Source organism: Bombus affinis, chromosome 1, assembly GCF_024516045.1.
Source record: "Bombus affinis isolate iyBomAffi1 chromosome 1, iyBomAffi1.2, whole genome shotgun sequence".
Lineage (NCBI taxonomy): Eukaryota > Metazoa > Arthropoda > Insecta > Hymenoptera > Apidae > Bombus > Bombus affinis.
Window position 1 is genome coordinate 7,181,068 of NC_066344.1, and position 22,157 is coordinate 7,203,224.

General features: G+C 38.2%; 2 protein-coding genes and 1 pseudogene across 3 annotated transcripts; all 3 read right to left on the reverse strand.

Moving 5' to 3' along the window:
* Positions 1–34: 34 nt before the first annotated feature.
* LOC126919118 (uncharacterized) lies at positions 35–2,369 on the reverse strand (annotated as a pseudogene).
* A 2,137-nt stretch (positions 2,370–4,506) lies between these two features.
* Positions 4,507–8,426, reverse strand: LOC126919019 (uncharacterized). Its single transcript, XM_050727708.1, has 5 exons — positions 8,185–8,426; positions 7,402–7,463; positions 6,982–7,295; positions 5,497–6,241; positions 4,507–5,358 (listed from the first exon to the last, which is right to left on the reverse strand). The coding sequence occupies exons 1-5, from the start codon at positions 8,200–8,202 to the stop codon at positions 5,223–5,225; spliced, it is 1,275 nt and encodes a 424-aa protein (XP_050583665.1). The 5' UTR covers positions 8,203–8,426; the 3' UTR covers positions 4,507–5,222.
* Positions 8,427–16,874: 8,448 nt separating this feature from the next.
* On the reverse strand, positions 16,875–21,190 carry LOC126919032 (uncharacterized). Of its 2 annotated transcripts, XM_050727711.1 has the most exons (5): positions 20,965–21,190; positions 20,330–20,434; positions 20,024–20,076; positions 19,549–19,875; positions 16,875–18,252 (listed from the first exon to the last, which is right to left on the reverse strand). In XM_050727711.1, the coding sequence occupies exons 2-5, from the start codon at positions 20,372–20,374 to the stop codon at positions 17,529–17,531; spliced, it is 1,149 nt and encodes a 382-aa protein (XP_050583668.1). In that variant the 5' UTR covers positions 20,375–20,434; positions 20,965–21,190; the 3' UTR covers positions 16,875–17,528. The 2 variants fall into 2 exon arrangements, with proteins under 2 accessions (XP_050583668.1, XP_050583677.1); XM_050727720.1 differs by lacking the exon at positions 20,330–20,434 and having other exon boundaries at positions 20,965–21,183.
* Positions 21,191–22,157: the final 967 nt, after the last annotated feature.

The following is a 22,157-nucleotide window of genomic DNA, read 5'->3' on the forward strand; positions in this document are numbered from 1 at the left end:
TTTTGTGTTTTATGTTACAATTAACATTATTCGATAACTTTTATTAACAGTATTTTATTAACACAACATAAGTTCGCAACAACGGTTAACGATTATAATACAATAACAATGGAACAACGTTAACATTAAGAAGTCTTAGAAAGATATCGTACAAACTCTATGAAACTAGAGAAACTGTACGAGTTTCACCACTCTTCTACGTGATCGTGACCACCATCATCTTCTTCGTGTTTTATGTGAATCTTCTTCACATGCGTATGATGGTGTTTGTGAATCAATTCTGGCACGTGAATGACAAAGTGCGTGCTGCGGAGAACGAAACGTTATCGAATATAATGGTCCAGTGTAAAATGCAAACGATAATTAAATTTGTCGATTGGTAAATAATTACTGTTCGTGATGACCGCCAGGGGAAGGCATCGAAGCTACGAGGACGATTGAAACGACGAGGACAAGGAGGAAGACCTGAAAAATAAGTATAAATAAACAATAACATATCAAAATACCTGAGAGGGAAAGAAGCTTCACAGAAACGATATAAATAACGTGACTTTAAATGGTAGGTTAATACTACGCGAAATATTTCATGAGTCCGTAAGAGAGTAAATTAATTACGTTAGATTAAGAGCCCTGGTGAAAGTATCTAATATACGATCAGATCGCGTCGTTAAATGGTGAAATTATCGTGTCGTTGAGGCACGCCTCTTATTGTTCCTTTTATCGTTAAAGCCATTCTTCCTAACGACTTGCTGCTTCCATAGAAAACACGTTGACGTGAAATTGACCATACTCATGTGCGCGTTTAACTCAAGTATGAATTTAAAAGATACCATGAACATTGCTATGAATAAATATTTCATAACTATTTCACGGCTACGTGTATGTATGTATAGTATGTTTTCGAAGAATACGAAATGTACAGTTTTCTTCTTCTCTCTTTTATAAATTTGTCTGTGAACAAGTTAAGCAAAAATCACGAGGATGTTCAATCGAAACATTCAACAAATATCCAATTAAAAAATTTTTTAAACTAAAAGAACACGACACCGCGTTTCGAAGGTCAGCTAATTTTTGGAATTCACTCGGCGTTATTTTTGACAGACGCGTAATTTTTTGTCGAAGTAAATCAAGGTCAGCGAAGAGGATCGAGGTGATTAACACCCACTTGCGCTCGGAGTTTCGCCATTTTCTGCCTCGAGTCTGATTGCTCCAACGTTGAAATCCGAGAGTATTCCAAGACTGTTGCTCTTCGGGTACTAAAAGCTGGAATCCTGGCAAGCCTTATAAACGGAAGCATAATCAGTGAACGGTACAGGAACGAGCAAAATAGTTCCTGCGTGCACCCCACCCAACCCTCTACTCGCTCTCACTTGAGATTATATGAAATTTCACGTGCCCCTTCTATCATTGTCGTAGACACCGACTTGTCTCTCGTGTGAAAGATATCGCCCCAGTAGTGTGAGTGTAGTAGAACATTGATTTAAGAAAAAAAAGACAAATGTAATGGAGATGTTGCAAGGAAAAGTAACTTTATTTACTACGGAAGAAAGAAGTTTCGCGAATAATTCGAGATACAAATCGTTTAAGAAGAGATTGGAGTATTCCTCTTGTCTAATAATCGCTGCTTGTTAAGGAGAAAGCAAACATTGTAAAGAATTATAAATACAAATGATTTCAAAAGAAATCAGAGTGTACTTTATCTAATAATTGTTATTTATCGACGAAGAAAACACGATTTGGATATAATACGTATTAAAAAAGCGATGGAAAACAATTTTCTTTTAAAAGAAGGGACATTTTAAATTAAAAGGAGACATATTCGTCTCTCATAGACAATGTACTGATACAAGCTTGAGAAATATAAAAATTATTGAATTGCCAACGACTTTACATAATCGTATTTGCGAAACAGACCTTTTACAGTATCTTCTATTACCATAACTTCTATTGTAATCAATTGCGTTGCTTGCTCTAACAACTTAGCGAGCAACGACACTTCAAATGCTTTACTATCGACATTACGCTAATTTACGAGCTTACAGACGTCCGTTTCACCAGGAAACATTGCGCGTAATCGAATATCTCGAATCCTATTATTATTTCTTCTTCAATGGCCCATTTACGTTCATTGATACGTATTTAAACAGCCGATTGAATTAATAGAAAGTTGTAATCGATCTCGTTCGCCTATACTGTTTCGCTATTATGATTTCCAGGGAAGAAAGAAACGAAAGAGAAGGAACGGTGAAATGGCCCTTCGAAAGTGTTCGATCTTTCTGGAACTCGCGTTCACTTTCTCTGTCTTCTGTTACCGCTATCAGAGTAACGTTACATTGTCGTAACGTGCCATTTACCGTCGTAATCTCCATCATAAACACATAAACGATGCGTTTTGGTGATTCCAGCAAAGTATCTGTTAGAAATCTTATCGATTCTCTAAACACTGTAATATCGTTCGATGTCTGGAGAAATTTCGAAAAGCGTTCACCGTGATCTAGATCTGCATGTATCGATCGCTTTACGCCAATGGTACGAAGAAAGTAAACGGGGAATTATTCTTTTTTCTTTCTCAATCGAATCCCTCCTCCGCTAAATCAGCTGCACGTTGCACTTCATTTTGTTCTTTTTTTTTTGTATGTCTCGACAAATGGGCGACTTCTCACCGTAATGATACGATCTTGATATTTTTACTACGTGAAATAGGAATTCCGATGGAGAATTGGATAAACCTAATTGTATGTTGCGTTCTGTGTCACTCGTTCTTTTTAGACAATGATATCGATAATTGTTCATCCTCTGTATTTATAAAGTATAACGATGTTTCATTTTTTGTATTCAAATTTTATGAACCGGTTTCGCCCGCGAACGCCAAAACGAACGTGCGTGTGTAAGATTGGAGAGTGTAAGTACTCGCGCGTACGGTGTATCTCGTGTAAATTAGCGTAAAATTTTCTGTTATACCAAATGAAAATTTGAACGAATTAGCAACACGTCGTTTCTTTGGAAGTTCATAAGCATAGTTAATGGCTGTGTCGGAAAGTGAAGAATCTCGAATACGCACTTTTACAAGATCTCAGGCTAGAAAGTTTAATTTTCATTTCAGACAGAATATATCCATTTAAGGCAATTGCTTTATCTATTCGCAGATTTTTTATGTTTTGTCTACTTTCACAATTTTGTTATGCAAACGATCATCTTCTGAGAAACAGGAACATCCTGATTCATATCATAACAATGAGTTCGCTGACTTCTGTTATTCGTAATTTCGAAAGTCCTAAATATGAAAAAGAATATATAAACAATTGTTATACGTTGTATGCATGTTAAACAATTATTATACAGGTCGGTTCCATTTAAAAGAACGATTCGATTGTTGTTTGTACATGCATCATTGCGCTTTAAAAAAGAAAAAATGATGCTACGGATGTAGAGTACTCTTTGAGCCATTCATCTTTCTTATTCAACGTTTTTCTGTAACTGCATTGGTAACGGAATTACAGTCTGAAACAATTGCATAGACCACACTGTATATTACAAGGTTAATATTACGTTTTGTGTGATATATTACCACATAGTTATAAATGGAAAGAAAGTAACAATAAGGAAGTATTGACCGAATCTCAAAAGATTCAGACGTTCTAAACAATCCCTGTATTTTAATACCTTGTCTCGGCGAATTGTTTATACGGCCATTGATCTCGAGGCGCTGTTGCAAAACGAGAAAGATTCTCGGCGCAGACTATCGTAGATCAAGGACAACATCCGTGTTACTTGCCATACGAACGCCTAGAATCGTGCGAGTGAAATCGTCCTCCTCCGTGTACCGTAACATCTACTCTCTTTCACTTTTCGCGTACTTTCCATTTCGAACTAATCCTAGACGTTTTGAAGCAATTATCGTTCCAGAAAAGTTACTCCATTATGGCGAACAAGTTCGCAGCGATCGACAGACATCATTCGCCTGTTTCCCGAGATCAGTATCCTTGATTAATTGCTTTCTACGACAACTAATGACCATGTTGGTTTGAAACTATGGGAATTTAGTGGCTGTTAAACCCTCTACGATGATAAAATATATTTACTAGGTTTCAGTAGCATTTTTGGATCCATTTGAACACAAAGGAACGTTAGCGTTCAATTTGGGCATCCAGATTTCAATTGTTATCCAGAAAACTTTTTAAGAATTAACTTCACAGAGTGTTTGATAATAAAGAAGCGACGTTAGTAAGTAAGTGTTAATTTTTTCAACATTTTTGGAAGCCAGAAAGATTAACAAATTTTCGGATGGACAAAATTGAGTCTGTAAACAAAAGAAGTGTACTAAAGAGGATTCGATATTGCTGAAAAAAGTAGACTGATATAATTATTTTGAATTATATGTAACTTATGATGCACTGATTTGCTTCAGCTGATTATTTAATAATCATGAGTATAGTAAGTGTAAGAAGTATAAAACAGCAAATGTTTCCATTTTCCACTTATGGGATATAAAGAAAGACTCATGACTTACAAAATACAAATAAAACAATTTATTAAAGATAACAGTAAACGAATAGTATTTACACAACATATAATATATACAAAACACAATAGCTGCGATAAGTAAAATAATCAGGTAAATGCGTCGCAGTTGCGAAGCGCACGCGAGCAGTCATTAAAGACTAACTAATTGTAAAACGCAGTCATGCAGGATTTATACGAAATTGTACGAACAGTCGATCTTCTGGTGATCGAAACTATGTCATATAATCCATAATACACGAATGAAATATTCTTCCTCGTTCCTAAATTCTCGGTAAATTATTCTATTGTTAATCCAATTCATACACGATGTACCGACAGATCCGTTTAATCCACTTAACATGCTAAATCGACATTGCAAACGTTATGACGATACTAATTCCGTTCGATCGAATTTCTAAACTTTCCATTTTCTCTGCTGCGTTTAACAGTAAACGCCAACTCGTTTAAAAACGAAAGTGGAAATGACAAATAGTTTCCTCGAAGTATCTCGAGGAGAATCAGGGGAAATCGAAACGATCGTTCTGAATTAGCGTCCTGCTATGTAGCAGTGAGTGTTGTCGATGAATCGCGATCGACAGTCACGTGACGTTAATGGTCGCGTGATGAGAACGCGGCACGAGGAATAACGCGATCATCACGATGTCGGAAATCGGTCAAACCGACCGATCGGAAACACGACATTGACTCGTCAATCGCTATTATTTTTTCTTGTAATAGCCTGAGAAACCACCGCCATGGCCGCCACTACCATGACCGCCACCACTATGACCGCCACTTGAGTACGAATCGTAACCACCACCGGAACTGTATCCACCTCCGCCTCCACCGTGTCCACTGAAATAAAGATTTAATTATTAAGATATAACGTGGTTACAAATGAAAACATTAAGCGCGAAATTATGCTCAGGAAATATACAGACGCTTTCAATATCAGGGTTAAGAGCAATACTAAGAAAAAGAACATCTTGTTACCTGCTTCCGAAGCCGGAAGATATGCTGTTACTAATGGCATGGTGTTCGATTCCACCGAATCCACCTCCTCCGCCGCCACCACCGTGGCCACCACCGAATCCACTTCCTCCAAAACCTCCTCCGCCATGGTGTGCATCGAATCCACCACCGCCGCCTCCATAGCCACCACCGCCTCCATAGCCACCACCGCCTCCATAGCCTCCACCACCACCATGGTGTTCGATGATCAATCCTCCGCCACCACCGCCACCTCCATAACCTCCTCCACCATGGTGTTCATCGAAACCGCCACCACCGCCTCCAAATCCTCCACCACCGTGGTGTTCGATGATCGCTCCTCCACCACCGCCGCCTCCATATCCTCCACCGCCTCCATATCCTCCACCACCGTGGTGTTCGATGATCGCTCCTCCACCACCGCCGCCTCCATATCCTCCACCGCCTCCAAATCCTCCACCACCGTGGTGTTCGATGATCGCTCCTCCACCACCGCCGCCTCCATGTCCTCCACCGCCTCCAAATCCTCCGCCACCATGGTGAGCATCGAAACCACCACCGCCACCGCCGCCTCCATATCCTCCACCACCGTGATGTTCGATGATTGCTGCTCCACCACCACCGTATCCACCTCCTCCTCCAAATCCTCCGCCACCGTGATGTTCATCGAATCCACCACCACCGCCTCCGTAGCCTCCACCACCGTGGCCACCACCTGAACTAGATATTATGATGTCTCCGTGACCACCTGGAATGATATTTTTATTCATTCATTTGGAAGTAATCTAATCTAAAAAAAGATGCTATTTTTTCTTTGTTTTAATGATACTTTGTTTGGTACACTTATTCGTTGTAAGCGTACTGTAATTGTAATCAATTCTAAATCTGCCTATAATTAATTCTAGGCAGTTCTACGATAAAAAAAAATAAGAAAAAAGGATCTTAATACGAATATTTTCTAAAAGGGAATACTACTTTGTAGAAGGTTAATGTATGAAATTTTGAAGTTAAAGTAAAGCAAAGGACGACTAAAATGGGATTTCTAATAAAATCACGGTCAACGTCCAGCCTTGCAAAGAGAATCGCGAAGTACGAAGACACGGTTACGGCAATGAAGTATGCGGATGGGTTTGTAACGTTGCACGTGTGTATGAGTGAACGTAAGACGAATTCTCGGCTTCGAAACGAGCCGGAAGTGAAAAGCCACGAAACGAGTTCTACGGCTACGAAGGAGCGCGAGGGGAAACAGGGGACGCATTCTCTGCAAATCAACCAGATATCGCTATTGGTTAAAGAGAACGTGAGAAGATGCTCTACTCTACCATTATCTCTTACGACTCGAGAAACGCAACAAGAGCTTCTGCGTGCCTCTCCGATGATAGTAGTTTTCATCAAATTGATGAAAATTCTTTGCTTATATCCTTGCTATGCTTGCTTTGATAAAAACGACAGTAATCATTTTGACACATTTTCAATTTGAAGTTTTACCTCCGAATCCTCCGCCACCTCCGTGGCCTCCTCCGTGACCACCTCCACCGTGACCACCACCTCCAATGCTAATATGTCCACCTCCAAAGCCACCTCCTCCGTGGCCTCCGAAACCACCTCCAAATCCACCGCCAAATCCTCCGTGACCACCACCGCCTCCGTGGCCTCCACCGCCTCCAGGCGAAGTGACTATTATAGTCTGATCGCCACCTCCACCTCCTCCTCCATGATCATGTCCACCGTGATCTTCGTATTTAATAACCTTCTTCTCGTCATGCTGTATTATCTCCGGTACGTGGATTCTGATGTGTACGCTGAAAAGTTAATGGTTGAACATGCATATTAAGATTATTATCTTTCTTATAGTAATAAGATTTTAGTGGCGCCTGCGGCTACGTGTAATTGCTAATGTGTACTTACTGCTCTTTGCCAAATGTGGCAAGCGCGACGGTCAATATTGCCGCAAAGATCAAGCACCTCATCTGCAAATAGAACAACTTCATTAGTACATTTTTTGCTCCTTTCTTTTTTTCTGTAGAATTATGGAGGATTGAAAATGGGTGGCCAATATGTGAAATTGACATTTTACCCCTGAGAAAGGCAAAGCCGTATAATAATTTCTATTCGAATTATATAATAAATTCTATGAGATAATTTATGTAAACTAATGGAGGCCGTAGAAACCCAAAATTTTCTGTATCTTTTCCTATTCACAACTGATAATCCGAGTTTATTACAATAAACTCTTTGGTCTTTTTAAAATTATTCCAAAATTAACCTTCTGTAGAATTACGATGCCATCGGCAATTTCGCTAATCTATCGTCCTAGTATCATAAAATTGATCTCTATCATATCATCTCTTCGATTCATTAATAGAAGAAAATAAATCATTCTCCAATTACTTATTAATTACCTTGCTATATACATAAGTATATCATCATGAATACTATATTAAAACACGACTCAATTATTCAGCCAGTAACCCATCTACAATACTCTATTATCCTAACATCACGAAGACACTCCACCACTCAATCATCGATCTAACCATCCCCCGGATCCAAACTTATCACAAATGTAACTCCGATAACTTGAAACTCCCTAGTCGCGTATCACAACCGCGTATCGAATCTCGCCATCACAGATCCGTCACCCAAAATCCAACAGATTATCTCATCAGCACGAATATCCTTGCTTCTTACACTGATCCCGAGCTGCATGGTGCACCAGGTCCCTTCCTGTCCCTTTCTCGATCAGCTCGATTCTGTGGCCAGGAATACACTGTCATATATATCCAGCAAGGATCCTGGCTATATATATAGCGAGGCCGAATGAAGTACCGGAAGAGCGAGGCAGGTGGGGAGACGATGAAGATCGGTTTGCCCAACCAGCGGAGGAGATTCGAATCGAAGGTGGCCGTGTTCGAGCTCTCGTGCACACCGGCCACGCTTCGAGACTACACGTTTCAAAAGCAATCAATGTACGTGTTCGTGTGTGTGTGCGTGTGCGTGTGTGAATACATGCAGAAACGGCCGTGACCCAGAGACATCAGAGAAATTCGCGCTTCGGGCGGTTTTCGGCATTGCTGCCCTCTAAGGTGACCAGGAAATCGCCGATGGCCGAGCTTCTGGGATTTTCTTCAGAGACGTGTAGAAACGGACATTTCTGGTCTGCCTTCGAGGTAGTGACCGAAATTCTGAGTCGAGACTGTTATGGTGAATTAGTTAGAATTGAGCTTTGCAGGGTTGAGGATACATTTACGAATTTTTCTTTCTATTGTCCGCTTAAATCTGCATCGGTATTGAATTGAATTGAAACGTGAGAATTAAGAGAATGAATTTATGGTGAATTATATGGAATTAAAAATTTGATGAACTAGGTAGAATTGAACTCTTGGAGGTTGGAAATTATATTCAATTTCTATCGCCTTCGGACTGCATTGTGTTTCATTGAGAAACTTCAATGGAAGTTTATTCTAATTTGATAAAGAAGAACTCGTTTCTGTGGTAATTAATAATTCATGAACAATGAGAGGATTGTAGCTTTGGAGAAACTATAGTGGTGTTTTTATAGCATGAATTGATTAAAATATTTCGAATGTTAGGTAATTTGAATTGCTGAGTAATCGGAACAAGTGGAAAATTTAATTGCCATTTATTACAGTCGAATGAAATTCTAGAGATTGATGTCTAATATATCGGAGAAAGGTTTGTTTTATTCATCAAAGTGAAAATTAATCTTAAATTGATGTGTTGATATTTTAGATAATAAAAATATGATAAACATCAATGGCTCTGTAGCGATATGTTAAAATCAGGAAAAATGGAATTGTTAAAATTGGAAAGAATCAACGAGGAATATGAAAGTAATTGTTATCAAGTAACGCTGATATACTTTCAAAGAATCGCAGAGGATTCAACGTCCGTATTTAACCTACTTCTTCGATATCGACCGTACAATGAGTGAAAGAACGTAAAAAATCCACGTGTATTCTAATTGAATGTGAGAAGGCATTTCGATGGCTATAGTTGAGTTCCCACGAGCCGTAGTAAGCGCTGTAAATCTCTTAATCCACTCTTTCATTGTGCCTTTTATTTTCTAGGAGCGAAGCCAATTCCACGACTAGAAAATCAATTCACTGCTTTTTATTCTTTCCTTTAGGAATACCTGAATCTTTTTCTCCTTCTTGTATAATAGAACTATCGGATCGGTGCACACATAAATTATTTCTACTTTTCTCGGTGATCCACAAATTCACCATTTATAAGAATCTACAATCCCAACGTTACTTTCGTAATATTTTCTTTGATATAACTTATGAAAAAAATTATTCGTGTGTTTAAAAAGAATAAGTCTTGCCAGCGCTCGATATGCCATTATTACAGCAAATTCCTCTTTAATATAAAATAAAATTTCAAAATATCTATTAGTCCAACAAGTTCCTTAAAACACCCCTTAAAAAGTGTAAACTGTACGGTGGTGGGCAAAAGAAAGTTCGAAGATATCATAACTTATCAGGCAAATATCAAGTTTCACCTTGCTTTTTTGTCCGTAACTCTAATAAATAAATTGATTTTTATCGTTATTATATATTATAAGGTGAGAAATTACGAACAAAAAAGCAGAAACGTACAAGTATTCATTAATGTTTCTAAGGTTCAGAGGAGAATTGCAACTGGTCGCAGCTTTTCCATCCGCTTGTCTCCTCGATCTCTCTCACATCCTCTTTCACGTGCAATATCGAAACAGGTATTCCAATGTTTCACGGGAGATATAATCTACGCTCGGTGCACACACGGTCTGGCAAAAAGTAGCGTTTTCCATTTCACTTTACGCTCGCCACGATGCGAACGTTATCGAGGCGACGATGCTCGACGTCGTCTTCGCGCATCAATTTACTTTCCTCGAAGGTCGTTGCATAAATCGGCGACCAGAATTTTTTCGATATCTTGTTAGGCTTTCCCTGAGTTCCACTACAAAATAGAGCGGAGAGAACGCGACATACTCAAAGATACGCATTATACACTGAACTATTGGTATTGTACGAAGTTTATTACTATGATTACTCACTTTTTCTTTCAATCTTGGATCGCTATATTGGAATACGAAATTTAGTGGTGAGCGTTTTAACTTTAATTTCGAAGCGACTTGAAATTCTTCGGAGTCTTAAAATTCAATGTCTGCTCATATATGTAAATCTGAGAAAAAATTAGAGTTACTATTTTCTTCTCGTCCCGTTAAATTTGGTTCTAAAAAGGTTACAGTTCATTCTCCTCGAAATCGACTTTAAAAATCGAATTAAAAAATTTAAATTTAACATCAAATTTTGACATTAATATCGCGTTTATTCTCAACCTATCTATTAATCATGTATGCTAAATTGGTCAGTGGTAAATTTATTCGCTCTTTAATGGAAGAAATAAATGGACAAATTTTGCAAAACAAATGAAAGCCACTGATTTCGCGTTACGACAGAAATAACGAATTATAAGAAAATTTCGTTTCCTTATGAGATTTGCAAATGAATAATCGATTTGATTGTTTTAATAAATTATTTTAATTTTACAAGGAGAAAGTAGTAAGATCGGTGTTGATATGAAATATATTCAAGAATAGTTCATTTTTTAAACGTTTTTATTACGATTCTAAAAGCGATTTCGTGTTATAAAATGCATAATACGGAGTTCGAAGAATCATGCTGATTTGTTAATTAAAGAAAAAAATAAGGAAGGGAACGTTGCATAATGTTAAGTATAAATACAATTACTTCGAGTAATAGCTCTATTTAAAAGTTCACAAAGACATCCGGCAGGTAAATAGTTTAAATACCCCAGAAACCAGTTTGGTTTCGTTAAAAATCACTCCATCACCGACTATCACTTTCGTGCTCTCTAGGAGTACTCTTACTTGATGCTGCAACCTACAAAACCTCTCTAATCGAACTGACCGATTACTTTATGTAACATGAACACGTGATCGGAAATCGCTTTGCTGCAATAACGATACATCTAAAGAATCTGCATTCTTGAGATGTTTGTAAAAATGAATTTTAGGTTCTGTTAGATTGGCAACGACTTTTAAGCAACAAATTAACACAAAGCGCTTGCGCCAGCTACAAGAGAAATTAAACGCGCAAAGGTGACGGCACGCGACTCGTCAGCATTAAAAGAAAGTTATTTATAATGTTCCATCGCGTAGCAAAATTAATATCGCAAATAGAGATGTTGCTAAATGATTGAACGACTCGTGATTTTCTAGCTTGAATTTTTTATCTCCGAAGAATTAAACACTTAAAATAAAATGAAATTAAATCGTGAAGAAAGTACTTTTCTTTTAGTTGCGTCATTCGTTCAACTAATCAACGGACTCATTTCACAGACGAAGTGAATTAACTTTAAAAAAAGAGAACAGTTTTAAGAAAAATATCGCTGTGAAAGTAGAACGCTCTTGTACCTTCATCGACTGTCGATCAAAAAAAAAAAAAAAAAAGAAATAAAAAAGAATAAAAGAAAAAGAAAAAAAAGGAAGAGATCACAGACTTCGATAAACGTAGAAGCAACCCCGTTCGGTAGAATCGCAGCAATAGAGACACGTTTAGAATGTCGTCCCGCGATTAAAGATAAAGGCGAATCAAATTGGTTAAACCGTTTCAACTCAAAGGCAATCACGTCGTAACTAAAAACACGTGCAACCATTGACCAACAGTCGATGATCGGTGAAACTGAATAGGAATCTCGACATTGACATTCTCGATGGGGTTGATCAGCGGCAAAGTGAGCGGAGAGAACGGTAGCGTTCGAATAAATTTCGAATGGCATCCCGCTTTTAATCGTAAAACGACCTAACACCGTTTACTCTCGTGCGAAAGAAAGTGATCTTTAATCGATACCGCACCTATTCGATAGTTCAAAGACTGCTCGAGCCAGGATTTCACCGCAGAATCTACGATCGATTCAAGTTTTATTGTTGCAAGTTACAAGTTGGTCTTTATATGGCTAAACGACATAGAAGGTGAGTGTCCTCTTTTATTCGCATATTTTTACATAAAAGCGATGTTGACCTTGTACGACCTTGTACAATCTTGACTCTGAGCTTGATAATGATGGTAATTAACATTACGTAATTGGCAAACATTTTTTACAGGAAATTACTGTGCACGCCTCGGGTAAGCGTAATGATGATCATTGGAATTTCTTTATTAAGTCATTCGTTTTCTTTAACGTCAGGTATACTAAATTACTCTTATTATTCTCTATAAGATCGTTTACAATTACAGTCAATTACCACAGTGCAAAGAGGGAGATAGGCAAACCTCCTTGCGATCAAAGTCAAACACGGAAACAATAGATTGTAAAACAGCTTTCGCTTTCAGAAATGTTTCTTCGTCCAGCTAATTCCCATCAACTTCTCTACAATGACAGAGTAAAAGTGGCATAGGAATCCTCAAAGACTCGCGAGTTCGTAGCATCAGAAGCACCAGGTAGCATCATATCAAAGGAATATACTGAACAGAAAGTTTGTTCAAACATATATGCATACTCTTTCAAACTCCCCTATATGTACATACATATTTATTACAAATGAAGTAACTTAAACTCTTCTATTATGTAGCTATATTACACTACCCATTGCTTTTACCATTTCTTTTCTATTTTTACCGTTATCTATTCTGCTAATCTTATATTACACATCTACCTTTTTCTATCTTTATTTTATAATTCCTCCTTAATTGTCCATTAATCTTCATTAACTGCCTTATAATCAAGTACGCATACGAATCCCCAGAAATCACAAACCAGGAAGTCTTGTCACAATTAAAGTTCAGTACGATCCAGAAGATCGCTGAAGATCATCGCGCAACCTTGCTATCGTTGCACGATGATTACGCGCATGATGGCTCCGTTCCTGGATAATTAACGAGCTGATTTATGCGCGCTGGTCGCTTTAATGACCGGCTGTTGCCAGGGAACGAAATAGAAAGTGGCGAGATATACACGAAAAGAGCCAGCGGAAAAGGGAACACCAGGGAGAGAAGATGGACGAGGACGCAACGCAGGGACAAGAGGAGAGATCGAATATTCGCACGAGACTCTGCACTCGAGGTAACTTCAGTATATCCTTTCACTTCTTCCATTTTCGTGTTCCGGTCTTCAGAGAGATTCCCCTGACGGGAGAATTGGAAATTCTACCCTGTGTCGTTTGCACGTTGCCATTTTTCAGATCGCTCTAGGATCTTTCTTTGTCGGTGTTACTGCAAGAAGAATGATCGAACAGATGTTCACAGAAGCATCGATTAATAGCAAAACTACCAAAATAGTAAAAATAACTTTTTTCCTTTGAGTTTCATAGATTTATGATATTTCCTGGGGAAATTTGAACGATTTTCTTTTTAAATATAAAATTACATACGTATCAAATTTCACGTGATTTTCATTTTGATTTGTCTGGTACGAGGTTCGTACTTTAGCCGCCAGCAATTCTTCCGGGTAAAACTACGTGGTTGTGGATCGACGAAGAAAGTTAAGAATGGAGAAATTTTGGGGTCGATGGGTTTATTGAACTAGAATTCGACTGTGTTTCTGTACTCTGCTATATATATTTTCCACGATGCAGGCAGAAGATTGTTCTGTATGCAAAAATAAGTGGGAAAATAAAGATAAAGATATTTCACTTAAGTTACTCTTGAATCATCTGTGTATATTACGAAACATTAGCAGAAGTGGACAAGTACTCGATATTTAAAATGTTCAACTTTATTGCTAATAAAAGTTTATTGAATTTCAAGGAAACATCTGAGCATCCCCTTAGAAAACTTTCTTCTTTCACTTTATATAATCGCTGGCATTTTGCTAGACGAACACCGTCAAAAACTTTCAACGACGTTAATTCAATTCGTTGGTTTAATCATCGATCAGTTAGGCGAATGAATGCACATTCGTTGCAGCGCCTGAATGAGTCAGCTTGCTGATATTCCTTGATCATTTCCATTTCAAATAGAAACTGCACGTGTTCCGGTAAATTTACCGGAAAGAAAAATTTCGCTTTCCCACGAAATGCAAAGTGGCCGTGATGATGACGCGAAAAATGTACGTGGAACAACGTTTACTACAGTGAAATAATTACACGCAGTTTGTTTCCGCTTTTCCAATAGCATTTAGAGAAGAAAATGGCCCTTGCCACTTCGTTCAACCTGTACTCTCTTGTCTTCCTGTTTTCTTTCAGACAATTGTACTTGATGAACAACTATTTGTTTGTTCTTGTCAGGCTCTTAAGTAGCTATGTCGCAACAGAATTTATGTTGACGTGCTCTATCGTAAAGTAACAAAGCTTAGAATTAATATGACTTTCCTGATACTTTCTTGGTGGATATGCTATTACAACATTCTAAGAAAATTTTAAGAAAGTAACTTAATAATTTAACGAATAGTTTAAGGTAAATAATCTCAATGATTTTCGCGAATTAAATAAAGTATCCATTGGCTTCTGATCTTTGGAGAAATGAAAATAAATCCGTGAAATTTATTAATAAATTTGGGACGTGATTAAGATCGATCAAAAGTCTTTGAAATATTTCTGAAAAGTTTTGCATTTTATTGGTTCATGCCCGGATCAAGTTCTGCTTATGGTTCATGGGCTTTGATATTTGATCGAAAGTTTCTAAGGCTATGGTTCTTTAATATTTTTAATCAAAATTTTTTTTTCCCGATTTTTATATGAAATTTAACTTAGGACTCGGAAGATCGTCTTCAATTTTTCTTTGTAACAAAGGAAACAGGACAAAGAAATTACATTTTGGAAAATTTCAAAAGTTTATAATTCAATTTAAAATACCACGAACAACACGATCAATCCATGAAAAGATCGCTTCGCAGTTCTTTATCTTTCTTCAAAGTCTAAATTCAAACGAAAAATATAATTCTTCCTCGTGAGAAAGGACAACGAAATAAAGAAAATTTTCGAGAATTTGCGAAAAATTTGATCCCATTTGCAATACTGCCGTGCAATGCAATATCCGTGGAAAACTGAAATCGCGAAAGAATCATGAATAAAATGGAAGGCCAGCTCGTTGACCTTTCAGCTTACACGCAAACTCGTCCAGAATAATAAAGTGTCTTCCCAGAAATCGAGAGGATCGGGCGACAGGCAAGGTGGAGGCGGTGAGTTGAAAAGATCAAGAGGATCTCGCATCCTCGCGCGATAGAGCGACTTTCTCGACTTTCGAACGTTCAGCCGGTCATCGGACCTCGGAGTGAAAGTAAACGAGGAAGATGTGGTCCTCGCGACCGTGGCATTCGATCGTTCTTTTATTCGTGTTCGAGGCTGCCAGCCGATCGTTTCATCCGTCTTGATCACTGGACCGTGACACTACATTGAGCCTGTTTCACGCTTGCCTGTAGTTGTTTCGATAGTTTTCATAGAATTTTAAAACAGTATTTGAACTTGATAAAGTAACCCTGCTACGTTCTTCTCATCTTCGATTCGGTTTTTTCACGTTGCTCTATGTTCTTTCTTACAATTAAAAAATTTATAATTAATATTAAGTTTGAAGAACGTATGGAAGCGCGAAATTTTACGTCAGAGATCTTTTTTAAAGTATTAAAAATCTGCTAAAACGAAGTTAAGAGTGAGATTGAGACATGAAAATTTCAAGGTCGTAATAGAATTACGGAAGAGAGATATTTGACGATTCACACAGTTTGAAACATTATCGAATGACGTTTGCCTGTGTGGAGACTTGTATGATCATGTAGCAATAAAATCGACAAGTTCACAAAAAGTGGAGTCGGTCAATTTTGCTTCTGGGAATCCCAATTACAGCAGTAAAGGAAAGTAGACTATGTATTTCACTTTTACTGGAATTTTACGATCACTTTTTCAGTGATCTCCTTCTGTTTTTGGGAAAAGAAAGAGCATCCGATTTTATTCGTATATGTACAAGGTGTGTATGTATGCCATAGTGGAAGAATCGTTGTTCACAAGTTATTGTTGTTCGTGAATCGATTTAATGATGTCAAATGTCGAGTATCTAAACGCTAAAAGAGATGCTAATAATAAAATAATAAAATAATAAAATTATAATAATTCTAAGCTATGTAATAATATTAATTCTAACGCTAAGAGCATAAAATCGTTGTCATTCCATGCCCTCCAATATGTACAATTCAAACGATTCGTCATTCAAGTATATGTCTGCTACAAAAGATACAGAATGTAACTTGTAATTTTCGAGCAACTTTCCAGATGAAGCGAATAAAAGAAAGATTTACTTTCACCGATGTTCGAGGAACATATTAGAAGCCATACGAGAATTACGCTACGATACAAGTTGCGAACTTTCTTGCATTTCATTTATCCGTGCTATTATATTCGAAATCATTAATAAATTTAGACATTCACATTTATAACAAATAAATTATTAAATTTCCTTAAACATCCACAGATCGAAGTATAAAGATACACATTAACAATTACAACTCTCGAGACATTTTCTGGTCAGTGAACCTAATCTCCTCGGTATCCGATGCAGTTCAAATGCCACGACGATCTTGTAAAATTTCTGCAAAACTGAAATAAAGAGAATCATTTCACAGAATTTCAACATTTCTTCGTATCCTCCGCACGTCGTAACCTAATTGCACATGGGTCCGTGCATTCGTCCTCCATGCATGTCATTGTATTATACTTAGTGAAAACGATGAAGCGAGATGCCCAAGTTCATCCTCTACGCACATTGTTCCCGCATTCTTCCTCCATTGTGATTTAGAGAGTAACGAATTATGTATCCCTGGAATCTGCCTTCCAAGTTCTAAATTATTTAAAATTCTTTGAATATATAATACAATGAAAGAGATAATTGAACCAACATCGTACAATCCTAAACGTGGTCTCAAATTCTTTATCCCTTCCAATACATCTTGGATCAAATTACTAATTTTCATCGAAACATACAAACTTTAACGCGAAACCGATCTCATCATCTCGCTGTATCTCTTCCATCAACAATACCCGTAAAAATAACTAAATTAACGAAATAACCCTAATCTATCTAACCATGAACCGCCTGCGTGGGCGCCGGAAGCACCACGTTCATCGGAACAGGGAACGTATGATAAGGCGAACTCTGAATAGGCATATTCCTAAAATCAACCGGCGGTTCCATAGTGTCCTCCTTAACGTCGTAACCTTGCTTCGGCTGAGCAAAATTCACTGACCAGCCACTAAAACCAGGAGTTGTAGAGCCACCCGTCGAGTAACTCGCGCTAACCTGTTGGTTTTGATAACTGTTTCCCAAAGTTGTAGCCGCGTTAGATAAAAACTGTGGCCAGGATTTGGTCATCTCTTGGAGCTTTTGTTGATATTCGCCTAAAGCTATTGTATCTCTCAACACGATTCCCTCTTTGCTGCCACCGATAGTGGCCGATGGAATGCCAGCTGGTAACAGGACGCCACCTTGCGGCTGAGAAACGATGTTCTTGTAGAGATCGGTAGCCTTCTGCTGGAGCAGGAGTATCTGATCCTTATTCGTGGCGGCGCCGAGGTCGATCGGATTGTTCGTAACGAGGTCCTTCTCGATGGATCTCGAAGAGTAGAGTCTCTTGCGGTCACTTTGCCTCTCATTGTAGTTCAAGGCTGTCTCTGCATCTGGGAAGAAGGTCTCTGGCTGTGGAGACTCATACGACGAAGGTGAATGTTGAGCGTCGGATGAGGAGAACGGTGGCGATGAATATTCCGATTCTGACGTGTACTTGTGCTCTTGGGAGCTTGGATTCCTGCGGTGAGTGTAATGGTTAAAGAATGCCAGTGAAATAGCAACGGTGTTAGGAACGTCGAAGGCAGTTAAACGCTGTTCTGCTTTCGAATGATTTGTGGTAAGTAGTTAGAGTGCGTGTGACCAGTGAAAGTGCGTGAAAGAATGCGTAATTGTTTAACGATGTTCGGTCAATTCCAGTCGTGTAACTGTAGAGGCAATGATTGTTTAGAAAAAAAACACAAGAAAGTCATCTATTTTTATCTTTATCGAAACTCTATTGAATTTTCGTGTAGAAGCTTAGAAAACAACGGTGACAGGTATTTATCGAAACAGCTACAAATATCCTTGATAAATCGTTGATATATTTTGGAATATTTAATTGGATTGGAATATTTAATTCGGATTCGCGCGAAATAAGATGACAAACGCACTAGCACTGTTTTCAAAAATAGTAAAGTTGTTCCTGGAAGAACTGACCTTTCGTAATCTGAATATTTTATAGATACAGAAAATAAAATACTGTTTCTTATGAATATTATAGAATCCTCTAAAATGCAATTTTTATATTGCAATTAACTTTCATCCGTGAATATATATTGCATTTAATTCTGCGAGTTGTAATAGAGTAAATGAAACGGTTGGCCTGATATTGTGAATGCTGTTCTACTGGCCGCAGTAGAATGTACCGCCAGTAGTCAGGCACGATCGGACGGTACCATCTATTTTACTGAGAACTCAAACTTGAAACTGATTTATCCTATGTTTTGATATCTAGATGTCAATAAGTCGCGATTAATTCATAATTTTATTATAATCCAATTAGTTGCAACACTACTCTTCAGTTAATTTATTACTGTAGAATGCAAATTAATCAGAAACCACAAATTAGCTATGTATATTTGACATATATATCTCTTTATTCGTCTGGCCTTTTGTGAAAGAATTCTAGAAACTAGGGCGCTCCTTTCCTGGCAACGCCTCTTTCTCTGCGCTCGAACCATAACGTTAAATGATACGAACAAGTGAATATGGATTCGCAACATGGATCATAAATACCTTTCTGCAAATACTCGGTAACACATCTTTACGATTTTTATAATTCTATTACCTTCAACGTGTTTCAGTCTTACTATTATTATTAACTTTATCTTCTTCCTTTCCATATCATGTACTTATATTTCTCGATAAACGAATCCCCATCATTGAAACGAAGAAATAAATAAATAAATGAATGAATACATGAATAGATAAATAAGCATATGAAAGAAGGATGCGAAATGAAATCCTGTACCATCCTTAAATACAGCGTTCTCACCTTTCACGACTAAACGAGACGCTACCCTTAATCTGATCGTAAGGGATGTAACCCTTTCCGTACGAAACTGCATGACTGATGCCCTTGCCATGAGGAATGTTCACGTGGTTCACATGTTCGTAACCTTGATCGAAGTCATCCCCTCCATGAGGAAACGGTGAATTTCCATACACAGATTTCTTCGAGTGATAGTGTACGGGAGGACCATGATACTTGTGATAATGAACTTCGCTGGCGTACGATTTTCTGGGACGCGGTAAAGAAGATTGCCACGGTGGTGGTCCCATGCGCCTGGTTTGCTGTGGAATCATCAGCAACACCCTGTTGCTGTGAAATATTTAATAAAATATGTAAAAATCCGCGCTCTAATAATTATGGTCTGCGGGAAGGTTTGTAAGTTATGTCGTGCTATAAAGAGTTCGAGCTCGACACGGTCTGGTAACGAGAGTTATACTTTAGTCACGAGAATACTTACGCAGACTGGACGAGTAGAGGCTCGCTGATTGTCAGCACGAGAATGCAGAAAGCCTGTAGTAAACATAGATCGAAGATTAATAGATTGAACGAGTTGATTTTATTGAACATAAAGATTTGTTGCGTATACATAGTACAAAATACAATGATGCTAGAGTTTTGCAAAAAATATTTTCGATTACAGGGTAGAATTTAAGAGTAGAAATAGGATTGTTCGAACAGAAATTTTTAGCAAGATGCGTTTAAGAAAAATTAATCGCCGTTCTGTGGATAAGCAACAACTAATGTGCTCGATCATGCGATCTACGACGCAAAGATAGCGGAGCGTGTAATAAGAACTAAAAGTTTCCATGTAAAAGTACGGAGGCGTGTGTTGATCTTGATTGATGTTTTAACCTACATCGGAGCCAATCTAAAATCAATCTCTTCTATAGTACTAAACATTCTATTTGTACTACTTAGCCACAATCTAAAATTACTTAATTCTACATAAATCATGAAAACTGGAGAAGTTCAAACTTTCAAAATCCAAATATTTAATCCTGATGAATATAGCGATTCGCAATTGAAGATACGGTGATCAGATAATTTCTGGAAGGAGATGAGCCATACATCACTTTAATTTGTATTCTTGAAGACAAAAAAAAAAATACTTAGCCCACTTTTTACCGAGAAATTAAAAAGATCTATAATACTGAAATATGAATAAAGACAAACACTACAAAAGCAGTACAAATATACTGACGAAATACAGAGATCTCATTCCTATTGAAACTTCAGACTAGAAGGACTGAAATTGTAACTATCTAACACAACCTAACAAAACAAAACCAACCTTCGCAAACCACCCCTTACCATTCTAAATATTACTTCAACCTTTCCTCATACCTTATGCCAAATTGATTTTGTTAATTAAATCACCAATAATCAAGATCCACTTACCGAATACTTCATGTTGCAAGTTTCCTGAGAAAACCTGCCGAATCAAACAAAAACCTCAAACTCGTGGTCGTATCGATAATAAATCCGAACTCGAGGGTACAACGACGTGTAAAGTGTCCGCGTAGTTATCTTGCAACTAATCGAAATACAAACGATGTGCTCCGTATGCTCCAACCGGTGCGGACAAATTGCGGGAGGTCCGTCCAGGACTGTTCTCTTTTATACAAGATAAAAAGAGCATAATCGCCGGTGGACTCACGACCGCCTCCCACCGACTGGCTCCAGCCCTGGAAAGAGATCGCGCGTCCAGCTGTGGAATCTCCGCGAGGATGAAAACGGATTGGGTAGCCGAGACTTGGCGTGCCGATACGAAACGGACAGTCGAGCACGCCGACGAGGGGGTATTTTTCTTTCGGGGGAAATCGACACTTTCTTCTCTCCTAGGCGTTCACCCGGCGCACCGTGTCCTAAGACGCGAGTAAAACGCGACTCCACGAGTGTTAAGTCATGCGACCGCGCCCCATCGATACCGACGTGCTTTCCAAAACGCGACCAACAAGAACGAGACCGTCGTTCCACATTTTCGAGAATAACACGCACTTGCGGAGCGAATGTGAGAATACGTCTGTTGATTCAGGGTCGTGGCGAGGGAAACGTGGGTATAGGATCGTGGGAAGCTTGGATTAGGTTAGCTGGGTAGCCTTGAACTTTTGTATTTACAGTGATAGGCAAAAGAAAGTTTAGCATCGGCACTCTTATTTTATTAGTACATTTGACGCTATAGAATTGATATTTTATCTTATAAAATTATGATGCTTTTCGAATCATATATACCTTGAACTTTCTTTTCTCCATTACTACCAGTTTGATTAAAATTTGTTTGAGAATAAAGTTTCTCGAATTACTCAAATTCCATTGTGAAACTGTACTCGTCGTGTACGTTCGATATCCCTATCGTGTTTCAAACGGAGGACGCTCGTCCTCGCACTTTAGACGATATATTAAAGTAGTTCGTCCCTATGCTAGTCAAAGCGAGGAGAATAAAAAAAGAAATCAGTTACGTTCGCAGAGCGTCCGACACTGACTCGTGATGGACGAAATATCATCAGTCGCTCGTGCGTTCCATCCTTCGCGTCTCCATTAGAAAGCTTTTCACTTAATTTATTTTCCTTTTTATATCGCGTTATATACCT